The following is a 14,831-nucleotide window of genomic DNA, read 5'->3' as shown; positions in this document are numbered from 1 at the left end:
GTCAGTACATAGACAAATGAGTTTAGTAATCCAGTTGGTTTGCATGTAGCTTCCTTTTTTTTAAATATTACTTTCATTTCTGCACTGCCAATACTTTGCACATTTTCTAGACCAAAAATCTTCAATCTCTGTACCATCTAAGATGTTGTTCTGGAAGTTTCCATGGCGATAAAGAATAGTGTAGCAAAAAACATCTGAGATAGTGTAGTAGGTTTCGTGGTCATCATGTATCTTTCTTGGGCAAATGTTGGTCCTGAAAAGGACCACCAAATCTTGACGTTTCGACAAGTGTGTTCTTGTCGTCCTACTCGTGCCTTGTGTACTGAAAGCCCTCTTGCTCAGACAGCAAGTTTTGTATGTGCCAGTCCTTCCGTGGAGCCACACTTAGAACAAGTTTCATTAGGTCATTGCCTGCAGACTAAACTAATGCGGCCATGGCACCTCCTCACCCATCCAATGCCATATAAAGTTCATATTGGCATTAAAATACATTTGCTTAATAAAACAACCTCTTTACAACTATCTAAATTAACGCATTATCGTTACATGTACACTAAATAACTGTTTCGGTATCAATGGTGTTGCTCTCAACTGGATCAAGTCATACTTGTCTGATCGGCACCAAAAAGTTGTTATTGATGGTACTGTCTCAGATTCTTTCCCAGTACCTTTTGGCGTGCCCCAGGGCTCACGACTCGGTCCATTGCTTTTTGCATTATACACAAGTAGCCTTATTAATAGCACTCAGAATAATTTTCCTGAAGTTTCTTGTCATTGTTATGCTGATGACACACAATTGTATATATCTTTTAGGCCATCTTCTACCTCTGCAGACACAAGTGTTTCAAGGCTGGAACAATGTATCTGTTTCATTCGTAGCTGGATGCTCAACAATAATCTGAAATTAAATGATAGCAAAAGTGAATTTTTGCTCATCGGCACCTCACAGCAGATCTCTAAAATTAATATCAACTGTATAAAAATTGGAGTATCCAATGTCAAACCATCTGATACTGCAAGGAATTTAGGAGTTTATTTTGATACAAACCTCAATATGGAAACCCAGGTCACGAATGTATGCAAATCAACATATTATCTCCTCTATAACCTTCGGCGCATTCGCAAATACTTTGATCAAGAAAGCATCAAACTGGTGGCACATGCTCTGATTACAAGTAAGCTTGATTACTGCAATGGTTTGTTGTTTGGAATGCCTGATAGTCTCATTTCTAAGTTACAAAGAGTCCAAAATTCATGTGCAAGACTTATCTATCGTGTTCCAAAGTTCAGTTCCACTACACCTCTTCTGAGAGAACTCCACTGGTTGCCTGTACGTCAAAGAATTTCATTCAAAATTCTGTTAATTGTATATAAGTCATTAATCGGTCAAGCCCCACATTACATTACAGAATTACTCAAACTTAAAACCCAATCATACAGTCGAAGCCTGCGAAGTTCCACAGATAAATTATTGTTTCAGATCCCATTTCACAAAACAAAAGTCACACTTGGTGATCGTGCATTTGCACTTGCTGCCCCCAAACTATGGAATAGCCTGCCAATTGATATAAGAAGCTCTCCATCCTTGACTATCTTCAAATCAAAATTAAAAACATATCTCTTTAGTTAAGAAAATATGCTGTGTAGACATAAGTAAAAAGAGCTCTGAACAAGCGCAGCTGAATATATCCATATAAAAGCTGCGCTATATAAATTAATGCTTATTATTATTATTAAATATGAAATAAAAGAAACAAGAGGTAGAGAGTGAGAGCTTGACCCTCATTTTATGCTGTTGCCACCAATGAAAGTTCTTAATTTAAATTTGGAACTTCATGAGAGTCGAACTCATCCAACATTGCACAAAATGCGGTCAGAAGACAGGAGAATGATACATGATGAAAGATTTAAAGAACATTTCAAGGAAATAAGAAAGATTGACTGCACAATGTAGCCCTACATGTATGTAATTAATATAATCACATCTTATTACAATCATGATGGAAATCAAACAATCATACCTACACAGCTTACAGGCTTATCCAGTAGTTCCTGTCATCCAAAACAGATCAATCGGCAGCAATTACATGTAGGGCCTATTTTATTTTCCACAATAAAATTGAAAAAAAATCTACATTTAGATCTAACTTAGATAAGTTTGGTGCATCGATGATTATCTTGTCAACTAAGCATGTATTATCATTGGCTTTCGTAATTACTTAGTTATCACACCATACATATCAACAGAGTAGAGGTCTACATATACATGTATGCTAAATTAGGCCTTTAAAGTTTCTTTGAAAAACTACAAAGAATTGATTTTAATTCCAAACCATTTCAAATTACTTGGCCTAGTGGAAGAAATTTTCGGTCTATATACCCAACCTGTCCGGACATGCAACTAGTGGTACGGTGGGGGCACTTATCCAATATTACAAGGTTGTGATAACATCCATGTGGTCTAACACCACTTTTAAAAAAATGCAGTCCTAAACTACATGTAGTCTAACACCACTTTTATCACAAGGTTGTGATAACCTGTCCTTGTCCGCAGTTAGTAACCTGTGTGGTGAACAAGATTGTTGATTTTCTATTGATCTAGACTGGATGAATACTTGATTGATATTTTGGAACAGTCAATTTTGACTATACAGTGAATTCATCATCATAAAAAATGCCTTGGCACAAAACTAAATTAAATTCTTGAAATTATAAGTTTTTCTAATAAAAAAGAGATTAAAAAGAGAGTCTGTGGGGATGAAGATCTGCATCAATCTCAGAAGGCCTCACAAAAATATGCTAAAAATTAAAAGTTTTTGAGCGTTCTGGTGAATAAAAAAAGAAGTCTAGAATGAAAACAAATTACTGAATGAATCTGAGTTTTTTTAATGTAAAAAAAGTGATATTTTAAAGACTTTTTGAGTGTGCATTGTACATGTATGTTGCATTGACTCAAGACAGACAGGGTGGTTGCAGAGTGCAAGTGGATGGGGTGCTTCCACTCTTCCAAAAATTCAAGAAATTTTTACTTTTTCCAGGAAAGGTTCCAGAAATGAAAAAATTCCAGGAAATTCAGGAAATCCAAAAATTGCAAGGGGGAGGGGTGGCAAAACCAGCTTGTGCCCCCCCTGGCCCCCAGACCACTTGAGAAGCAAAGTTAAAAATTGTAATGTAGAAATGCAGAAGTGTGCCCCCCCCCCTTGAAAGTGAAGACCATTTTCTTTTTGTGTGTTAATTTTTTCCTCAGAAAAATCCTGGATCCGCCAATGATTACAATTAAACAATTAACCGTAGCATCTTTAAAATATTCATGTAATATTTTATAAAGATTTAGATCTAACATTAGATCTTCCTCCGGATCCAGACGTAGGCTCCATCATTGGAGCTTATAATTTTCTGTGCTTGTTATTTCCTTATTTTGTTCCTATTTTTTCAAGAGGACATGATGAACAAAAAATCTTAAATTTCTTGATTTTGGTCACTTCTTGTACCAAATTTAAGCTCACTGTATTAATTATTACATGTATTTTCATTGAAAATCATAATTGAAAATTCCAGGAATTGTCAATGAATTTCAGAAAATTCGGGATTCATTTTCAGGAAATTTGTTTTAGATCTGTGAAAACATTGATGAGGGGTTGGGTGTCTGGCCACTGAAAAATGAATACCCAGTTGTTGTGTGTCCGGACGGTCAATTTTAGAAAGTCGTCTGGAAAAATTTACAAGCAAAGTTTCATCAATTTTTAGTACAAAATGTTAGGGAATATATTACAGAGAACAAAATAGAAGATGATTACAATTATTAAATTCATATTTATAGTATATCCAAAGACAAAAAAGAAGGCTTCAAAAATATAAAGTGTCCGGACACCCGACCCCCATCCTATGTAGAAGTCTAGGCTTGCTGTTTTTTTTTTATCTCACTTGTTTTTTTATTTTTATCTCATTTCTCAGGAAAATAAAGCAAAAAATATAGCTTGAATAATGCTTATCACCATCATTATTTGTTCTTCATTATATTTTCTTCCATTCTGTGCTAAAAAAATCAAAGACATTGCTTGTAAACTTTTCAAAATCGAAAGGAAATACTCATGTGTCCGGACGCCCAACCCGTCGAAACTCAATCAGTCAGTCACAGCGCATATCGGCCTACTGAGCCAGCCGCACTGCCGGCTACGGTTGCCACCCGGGTTGCCAGTCCCATACCGTATCTTTACTGTCATGTTTACGCCTTGGAACTATTAAAAATTAGTAAAAAAGCATGTTGAAAGTCAAAATTATTGCAAACCAATCATATAGAAATGAAGCACATAAAATTACCGTTAAAAACTATCATTTTCTTTTTCTCAACAACAATTTTAATTACCTGAAATTTGCTGTCGAAAAATCTCCCCCATTGACTTTGTACACAAACTTTGGTGAGTTTGGAACTATTCGAAAGCTCCATGAGAAAATGACGGCAACTTCCGGTGTCGCAACCTTGTTTATATAGGGCCTTGGCAGATAGCATGCGTACACAAGCGCTTCCATGGGTTTTGAAAATACCCCCTAAACAGGTTTTACGCTTCGATGAAATAACACACCTAAACAAAGATTTCTGGCGCGGCTTTTCATGATATCAAGCTCCGAAACAGCTTCAATACAAACTTTATCCCCTGAACATTTTCTGTAACTATCCTTCATTGAGTCATTGGCCAAAATTCAAGACAGCCATACACTTAGGAGCGCCAAGATGGAGAATTTACCCCCTAAATGCGTTCAGCTAACCATCAATGCACCCCTTTTTGTTGAAATTCAGCGTCTTTGGAACTATAAACGCGTAACGCGCGTTACGCATTCCTCATTGACAAAAGACCCCTTTTTCCGTGGACGCGGCCAATGACTCAATGAAGGATAGTTGCAGAAAATGTTCAGGGGATAAAGTTTGTATTGAAGCTGTTTCGGAGCTTGATATCATGAAAAGCCGCGCCAGAAATCTTTGTTTAGGTGTGTTATTTCATCGAAGCGTAAAACCTGTTTAGGGGGTATTTTCAAAACCCATGGAAGCGCTTGTGTACGCATGCTATCTGTGAGTGCACCCCCCCCCCCCACCCCCACCTCCCCGGTGTCGATCTTTCCCGAGGCAAAGGGTTCCTGCAACCCAAATAACATAGGATCTTAAAACATCAAAATACCTCACATTAGATTCCACCCAAATTTTCTGAAATTCTCTATATTGAGAGAAAAAAGTCATTATTCGCAGCTCTAACGCTTGCTAAGCTCCACCCCTCGAAATAAAGGAGGCATGTGCGGTCACGTGACTTTATGACAATGTGTGGCGTTAAAGCCAGCCATTTCTCGCCTTTGCCGTCAAAGAGATCATGCTTAACGATCTCAGCATATCATAACTTTGACTGAAATTCACAATTACAAATGACCACTGATGGAAAAATTTATGGAGTTTGTCAAATGCACATAATTTGTGAAGAAAATGTCACACTGAGAACACCTTCAAAGTGTCAATTTTGCACCTTTCAGAAAAGAAATCACCTTAAAAGGTACAGCTTAATTGCACCTATTTTTCTGAAAGGTGCAAATTTGCATCATTAAATGTGTTCCAGGTGTGACATTGGTAAAGGTGCAAAATTGAACCTACTTTTGATAGAGTGTTTAAAACATCCTCATCCCATCATTGTTAAAAACTCTTGCAATTTTCAAAAATAGACCCTATTCGAAAGTGAGGGAGCGAAGCAATCGAGCAGAACTTGAAGGATTTGTTGCACAATTTTTTGTAAATTTTATGCATTTTTGCAAGAAAAATATAAATTTTCTAAATTTCTGTGGGTCAACTGCATGACCGTCGCCAAGGGGGTTGGGAGGTTGCGCACGCAGCCCCCCCCCCCCTTAATTTTGGGTAAAAAGAAAATAAGCCCAATAATAGACGCAACAAATTTTCTGGGGGGAGGGGGCCGGGGGTTGGGAGTTTTGGAAAAGGGCGACTCGGTTTGTTGTTATTCATATCTATGGCCTTGTTTATATATATATATATATATAAATATGAATAGCCTATAGCAAAAAAAAAAAAAAAAAAAAAAGGTTTTCTTCAACACAACGGGGGCAGGAGTAGAGGGTAGGGGGTTAACAGTAACAATTGAACTGTATGTTATAGGCGCTAGGCTTGAGTGTATAACTACAATGGATAAGACTCAACGTTACTCGTTAGTGTTACCCCCTCCCTCTGCCCCCGCCGCGCTGCATTTGCAAAATGGGCAATGCCAATCATCAGCTAAAATTAATATTATTAGGGTCTAGAGATCTGAAAATATTTAAGAACTGAACACTAACTGTATTTTTTCTGCATTTGCATGGGTTTCGTGTGTAGCCTCTGGCTCTAACACTAAGTTACTAGCACAGTTCTCAACAATGCCAATGGAGTCAGGTTAGTCTAGGCTTATTAGTGACTAGGCCTAGTGACACTTATAGATAGGGCCCTAGCCTAGCCGGTCTATAGTCTAGAGCATAGGCCCCAGTGCAACGCCCCAGTGACAATGTTGTGAGGGAGTAGGGCCTAGGCCAAGGCCTATAGTACCGTTTCACACCAACAAAATAGACAAACAAAGTTAGATCTAAAGCGTAGGTCTAGATCTAAGTAAATTCTAACTTCAACTTACCCCTTCCCGTTGAAAGTTGTTAATAACTGATTGAGGCATCCCTAAACTATTAAGTATACCCTCCATTTTCCAGATTTATTTTTTCACGATCAATAGATTCATATATATGCACCTGCACTTCAATTCTCGGAAGCAAAAAGAGCGCGCTAGCTATACGTACATGAGGATTTGCTCAGTGCATGCTCACTGCGACACGTTTATGCGCACGTACTGTAAAAAGTGATGATCAAATGAAAAGCGACGACCAAATGAAAAGTGCCGATCAAATAAAAGCGACGATCAAATGAAAAGCGACCATCAAATATAAAGCGACCATGTATGGAATGCCGAAACCATCAACTTAAATGAGCATCAAATATAAAGTAACCATCAAATAAAAAGTGACCATCAAATAAAAAGTGACCAACAAATAAAAAGTGACCATCAAATAAAAAGTGACCAACAAAAAAGTGGGCATAATCGTGATATAGTCCCCAAATCCTAAAGTGGGGATTATTAGAATCACACCTACCAGAACGCATGAAAATCACTTCCTTTCTCCAGAACACAGTCTCCAACTCTCGCACAACTCTGTGGCAAAATGATAACACACACAAATGAAACACATTGTATATAAACACTAGGGTTCTCTCCCTATTATATACTCGTGATACAGTCCCCACTCAACGGGAAATCAAGCTTGATTTTCACGGCGGTGGGGACAGTTTCAACAGTATATATACTCGTGATCCAGTCCCCACGCTATGGGATACACGGTTCACTTTGCACGCAGTGGGGACAGTTTCAACAGTATAGTATACTCGTGATCCAGTCCCCACGCTATGGGATACACAGTTCGTTTGGCACGCAGTGGGGATAGCTCCAACAGTATATTATACTCGTGATACCGTCCCCTCACAACATAAAATCGTGCTCGTTCAACAAGGGGATGGGGACAGTTTCCCGATGCATTGTGACAAGGATAAAACATTTTAGAGTATGGCTGCGGAAGTTGAGGGAGGGGGGGGGGGGGGGGGACTTCAGCCCCTACCTTTTTCCAAAACATTGTGAATCATTCTGAACTAAAATCCTATAGAAATGCCTTCATATAGCATAAAAGTGCAAAGTATAAATTGTAATATAAGTTCAAAGTCTTTTTTTCCAGACCCGGTTGTTTCAAAAATTATAATATAAGTTCAAAGTCTTTTTTTCCAGACCCGGTTAATTAAAAATTATAATATAAGTTCAAAGTCTTTTTTTCCAGACCCGGTTGTTTAAAAAATTATAATATAAGTCCAGTCTTTTTTTCCAGACCCGGTTGTTAAAAAAATTATAATATAAGTCCAAAGTCTTTTTTTCCAGACCCGGTTGTTTAATATTATAATTTTTTAAACAACCGGGTCTGGAAAAAAGACTTTGAACTTATATTATAATTTTTGAAACAACTGGGTCTGGAAAAAAAGACTTTGGACTTATATTATAATTTTTGAAACAACCGGGTCTGGAAAAAAAGACTTTGAACTTATATTACAATTTATACTTTGCACTTTTATGCTATATGAAGGCATTTCTATAGGATTTTAGTTCAGAATGATTCACAATGTTTTGGAAAAAGGTAGGGGCTGAAGTCCCCCCCCCCCCCCCCCCTCCCTCAACTTCCGCAGCCATACTCTAAAATGTTTTATCCTTGTCACAATGCATCGGGAAACTGTCCCCATCCCCTTGTTGAACGAGCACGATTTTATGTTGTGAGGGGACGGTATCACGAGTATAATACTGTTGGAGCTATCCCCACTGCGTGCCAAACGAACTGTGTATCCCATAGCGTGGGGACTGGATCACGAGTATACTATACTGTTGAAACTGTCCCCACTGCGTGCAAAGTGAACCGTGTATCCCATAGCGTGGGGACTGGATCACGAGTATATATACTGTTGAAACTGTCCCCACCGCCGTGAAAATCAAGCTTGATTTCCCGTTGAGTGGGGACTGTATCACGAGTATATAATAGGGAGAGAACCCTAGTGTTTATATACAATGTGTTTCATTTGTGTGTGTTATCATTTTGCCACAGAGTTGTGCGAGAGTTTGAGACTGACTGTGTTCTGGAGAAAGGAAGTGATTTTCATGCGTTCTGGTAGGTGTGATTCTAATAATCCCCACTTCTGGATTTGGGGACTATATCACGATTATGCCAAAAAGTGACCATCAAATTAAAAGTGACCATCAAATAAAAAGTGACCATCAAATAAAAAGCGACCATCAAATAAAAAGTGAGCATCAAATGAAAAGTGAGCATCAAATAAAAAGTGACCATCAAATAAAAAGTGAGCAACAAAAAAGCGACCATCAAATTAAAAGTGACCATCAAATAAAAACTGAGCATCAAATTAAAAATGACCATCAAATAAAAAGTGACCATCAAATTTAAAGTGACCATCAAATAAAAAGTGACCATTAAATAAAAAGCGACCATCAAATTAAAAGTGACCATCAAATAAGAATTGATGATCAAATTAAAAGTGACCATCAAATTAAAAGTGACCAACAAATAAAAAGTGACCATCAAATAAAAAGTGACCAACAAAAAAGTGACCATCAAATTAAAAGTGACCATCAAATAAAAAGTGACCATCAAATAAAAAGCGACCATCAAATAAAAAGTGAGCATCAAATGAAAAGTGAGCATCAAATAAAAAGTGACCATCAAATAAAAAGTGAGCAACAAAAAAGCGACCATCAAATTAAAAGTGACCATCAAATAAAAACTGAGCATCAAATTAAAAATGACCATCAAATAAAAAGTGACCATCAAATTTAAAGTGACCATCAAATAAAAAGTGACCATTAAATAAAAAGCGACCATCAAATTAAAAGTGACCATCAAATAAGAATTGATGATCAAATTAAAAGTGACCATCAAATTAAAAGTGACCAACAAATAAAAAGTGACCATCAAATAAAAAGTGACCAACAAAAAAGTGACCATCAAATTAAAAGTGACCATCAAATAAAAAGTGACCATCAAATAAAAAGCGACCATCAAATAAAAAGTGAGCATCAAATGAAAAGTGAGCATCAAATAAAAAGTGACCATCAAATAAAAAGTGAGCAACAAAAAAGCGACCATCAAATTAAAAGTGACCATCAAATAAAAACTGAGCATCAAATTAAAAATGACCATCAAATAAAAAGTGACCATCAAATTTAAAGTGACCATCAAATAAAAAGTGACCATTAAATAAAAAGCGACCATCAAATTAAAAGTGACCATCAAATAAGAATTGATGATCAAATTAAAAGTGACCATCAAATTAAAAGTGACCAACAAATAAAAAGTGACCATCAAATAAAAAGTGACCAACAAAAAAGTGACCATCAAATTAAAAGTGACCATCAAATAAAAAGTGACCATCAAATAAAAAGCGACCATCAAATAAAAAGTGAGCATCAAATGAAAAGTGAGCATCAAATAAAAAGTGACCATCAAATAAAAAGTGAGCAACAAAAAAGCGACCATCAAATTAAAAGTGACCATCAAATAAAAACTGAGCATCAAATTAAAAATGACCATCAAATAAAAAGTGACCATCAAATTTAAAGTGACCATCAAATAAAAAGTGACCATTAAATAAAAAGCGACCATCAAATTAAAAGTGACCATCAAATAAGAATTGATGATCAAATTAAAAGTGACCATCAAATTAAAAGTGACCATCAAATTAAAAGTGACCATCAAATAAGTGATCATCAAATAAAAGGTGCCCATCAAATTAAAAGCGACCATCAAATGAAAAGTGACCATCAAATGAAAAGTGACCATCAAATAAAAAGTGACCATCAAATAAAAAGTGACCATCAAATTAAGTGATCAAATAAAAAGTGACCATCAAACAAAAAGTGACCATCAAATGAAAAGCGATAAAAAAATTGAAAGTGACCATCATCAAATCTAAAGTGGCCATCATCAGTTCAAAAGTGGCCACTATCGAATCAAAAGCAACCATCATCAAATCAGAAGCAGCCATCATCAAATCAAAAGTGGCCACTATCGAATCAAAAGCAGCCATCATCAAATCAAAAGCAGCCATCATCGAATCAAAAGCAGCCGCCATCAAGTCAAAAGTGGCCGTCATGAAGTCAAAAGTAACCGTCATCAAATAAAAAGCAAGTAAAAAGTGGCCGTCATCAAGTCAAAAGTAACCGTCATCAAATAAAAAGTGGCCGTCATCAAGTCAAAAGTAACCGTCATCAAATAAAAAGTGGCTGCCATCAACTTACAGGTGTCCTTTTGGCGCGCACATCAGGAACGCCGAAAGGACAACATTGATTTGATGTTAGAAACTGATTTGATGATGGCTGGTACAGAGGGATATGATGCTGAAAATTGATATGATGATGGCCACTTTTGATTTACTGATGGCTGCACTTGATTTGATGATGGCTGGTACGGAGGTCCATCAAATCAAAAGTGACAGTGATCAAATTTTAGCCTTTCCGCGTTCCATACATATCAAGCTGCGTCGATTGCCTCTTGAGAGATTTATCACTTTCATCCACGCCCTTGATCCGACTCCTTCGAAGAACGATCAAAACCCTTACACTCGTGTACGTCATAATGAACAGAGGACCCAAATATTCGATTAAGAAAATGAAAACGCCGTTGATTCGTCTAGAGCGGGTCGATGGAATCGTGGAGTTGCATCTGCCACATCCATCTATGGAATGGAAAGCGATGATGGGAATATTGATGACAAAAGAAGATAGCCATATGACAAGAAATGAGTACTTCACGTGGTGTTTCTTGATCCATATCCTGTAGTAGTACGGATAGACAACGGCGAGGAAACGTTCCACGGAGATGGTGGTGAGAGTATACACCGACGCAATGAAACATATCCACGCCAAGAACCTCGACTCCAGGACCCGACAGTAGAACTCGCCCGCAGCGTTATGCGGTACGTTCACAAGCTCCGGGACCGGAATAAGAAATACTGCGGTTAGAAGGTCCGCGGTGGCGAGTCCAATGACGAGGCGATTGGTCTCCGTTACCCCACCTCCACTTCGCGATCCTCCTTGGCGAATCTTGATGAAGATGACGAGGGAATTGCCCACGACTCCGATGATGATGAGGAGGCAAAGGACGTAGTCGAATGGGGGAAACGGATCTCCAATGAGTGTCCATTGGTCACTAGTGTTTGGAAAGACGGTACAGTTTGCCATTCTGTTCGAGGTGAATCAGCAAGGCTCTAAGGCTGAAGGCAGCTTCAGTCTCTGTTTCGTCGGTCGTTCCGATGTCTTGGTTCACTACTCTCCCTCGTGGATTTCTCCTTACACAGGGTGAGAAAGTTGCAAGTTGGATTTCAGACGGATTTCAGCTGTCGAGGAAAAACTGTGCCTTGTAGAGTGTTGAAAAGAACGCGGAGTGAAAACAGAAATAATGCAAGATGGCAAGGGAGCAAATCCAATTGCAGTCGTCTCATCGCACCTTTAGCCTACTGATTCGCCAAGTATATCTTTTCAGAGCTGCATGTGATTATCGTCTTGTCAAATTAATATGAATAATCATGCTCGTTAAAGCTAAGGCTATAAACTAATTATTCCAACACAACTACATTTTAGCGTAACTTCCGATTCAATAACAATTAAAATGATCAAACCAATAGAGGAAGTTCCTGTTAGTATTGTAAGTTAACCGCATAATCATTCATCACTTGTCCAAGTTTTTATTTTTTCCCCAGGTCTTTAATCCACTTTTATTAGTGAAACAAGAACTTGCACACACAAAATATTGAGACTAAACATGTAAAAGGTCATCATAACACAAAAACAATTGGTTCGATTCGTATGGGATGTCGATTCTGATGTTGTATAATAACTAATAAATAATAGGCCTATCAATAAGGTTTGGGCAAACATGCATACAAATAACAGATCTCGATCATGAAAGTTAATATTTGTAAGTTTGATGTATTGAAAATTAATTCATATCTTCACCACACTGGTAAACTGGATTTTTTTGGGGTGATGTCAGATGAAATCAACCCCCTCCATAATTATCAGGTGACATACACTCTAAATTCCATGCAAGGATTTAAAATAAATCCAGATCGACTGTGAATAGTGACCAGCCGAATATTAGATTAAGATTTAAACCATTAGAATTTAAACAAAAAGCTAAAAGATTTTAATTTAAATCATTTGAGATTTAAAAGTGAATCCTTAAGATTAAAAATAAATCCAAAATTTGACTGGTCACCATTCTCAACCGATTCTTCTCCTTCTTCTTCTTCTTCTTTTTCTTCTTCTTCTTCCTCTTCTTCTTTTCTTCTTCTTCTTCTTCTTCTTCTTCTTCTTCTTCTTCTCCTTCAATCTTTTCCTCTTCCTCCTTTTTGAGTTCTGATCGTGACCGTATCCTGGATCCGCTACTTATATTATTATGACGTGCATGAAACTGATACTCTTCCAAATAAAATTTTGGACGGCCTTGTGAAAGCTTTGACATATCAGTCTCATCAATGATTGGAAATCAGTGTTTATCATTCGAAAGTATAAATATATATTTTTTTATATTGGATTATGAAGTGGTATAACACTGGGGTGACATTCGTAATTCCAAAGGTTTGTCATTCCGAAGGTTCATTAACCCGAAAGATCGTTAGTCCGAAAACGAAATAAGGTTGTTAATCCGAAGGTTCGTTATTCCGAAAACGAAATAAGCTTGTCATTGTTCAAAACCCACCTACACCCGACATGGGAAATTTATTTGTTAATCCGAAGGTTCGCTAGTCCGAAAATGAAATAAGGTTCGGTAATCCGACGGTTCGTTTTTCCGAAAATGAAATTAATTCAATTTTGTAACAAAAACAGTGTTGTATTAAAAATAACAGGATATTATTAACATAGGCGGATCCAGAGGGGCCCGGGGCCCCCACCCCCCTATTGGCGGAGCAAAAAAGGAGGGGAGGAAAGAAAGAGAAAAAAAGAAAAAGAGTGGAAGAGAGAGAGGAGAGAGTAGAAAAAAGAGGGGAAAACATAAGAGGAAGAAGACGAGTGAATAAAATAAAATGAGGGGAAGACTTGAAAAATAATTAAGATAATCTTTCATGTCACTATATAAAATTTTCGCTCGCGCTTCGCGCTCGCATTGCCTTTTAGGTGATTTACATATCTTGTTCAATATGAGGTTTAAATATCAAGTTTGGAAGTCAATATACAAAACATATCTCATCTCAGAAATCGAACTTTCATTATATTTTGTGATTTACAAATTGATGTTTTAAAAGAGCTCTGTAAAGATGTCAGTTTTATGGTCTGAATATCAACATTTTCTGCTCGCGCTGCGCGCTCGCAAATTTTGATTTATCAGGTACCTATTATTTTCGTGTATTCCATAATTTTTTCAAAATATCCCTTTTCAGGTCTGATTGTCAAAACTTATCAGCTAGCGCTGCACGCTCGCATTTTGATTGGCGAGTTATGTATGTTTCAATATTAATTATACAACAAACTACTCCCCTTTTCATGACAGTGTATAAAAAAATTTAGACTCGCAATTTGCGCGCGCTTTAATGGTTATTAATATATTAACTGATGCATCCTAGTTATAATAAAAAAAAGTGCTTGAAATGTCCAGTTTTCGGGCCATCATATCATCAGATTTCTCGCCCTCATTAGGCATTAATGAATAAGATACTGATTTAATAATAATTGATCCCTTTTGTTTCATCTCGCGCTTAGCAAGAGGAATAGGAAGACAATCTTCATTTTCATATGATGTCCTAAGGATGTGCCGGTCTTATGTCAAAACTCAAAGTAGAAATAATGAAAATATCAGCTCTTTTTTAAGCGCGATCCATATCCACCTCACAATTTTCCTACAAAGTGCTTGAAATATAGAGCTGAAATTCACTTTTTTTTCAGATCGGAATATCAAATAGTTTAAGCTCGCGCTCTTCGCGCTCGCTTTGATTTTCATAATAAAAGATGTATTTAGAATGCCTATATTCTAGATCTAAATATGAAACACGCGCGCGCATGTTTATTCGATACTCAACTTGTTTTCTATTCAAATCATTATCCAGTTTCAGATCACAATATCAAAAACAAAACATGAATAGAGTGTCCCTTGTTTAGGTCTAAATCTCGATTTTTCCCGCTGCTCGCATCAATTGTTTAGTTATAAAGCTATTATGTTTACGA

At 37.1% G+C, this 14,831-nt stretch overlaps 1 protein-coding gene across 1 annotated transcript; it reads right to left on the bottom strand.

The window, feature by feature from the left end:
• Positions 1-11,117: 11,117 nt before the first annotated feature.
• On the bottom strand, positions 11,118-11,916 carry LOC129280332 (galanin receptor 2a-like). The gene has a single exon (XM_064112206.1). It carries the CDS (start codon positions 11,850-11,852, stop codon positions 11,118-11,120), a length of 735 nt encoding a protein of 244 aa, XP_063968276.1. The 5' UTR covers positions 11,853-11,916.
• Between the last annotated feature and the right edge of the window lie 2,915 nt (positions 11,917-14,831).

Source organism: Lytechinus pictus, chromosome 17 (assembly GCF_037042905.1).
Source record: "Lytechinus pictus isolate F3 Inbred chromosome 17, Lp3.0, whole genome shotgun sequence".
Lineage (NCBI taxonomy): Eukaryota > Metazoa > Echinodermata > Echinoidea > Temnopleuroida > Toxopneustidae > Lytechinus > Lytechinus pictus.
Note: the sequence above shows the minus strand (reverse complement) of the source record. Positions and strands in the feature narration are given on the sequence as shown.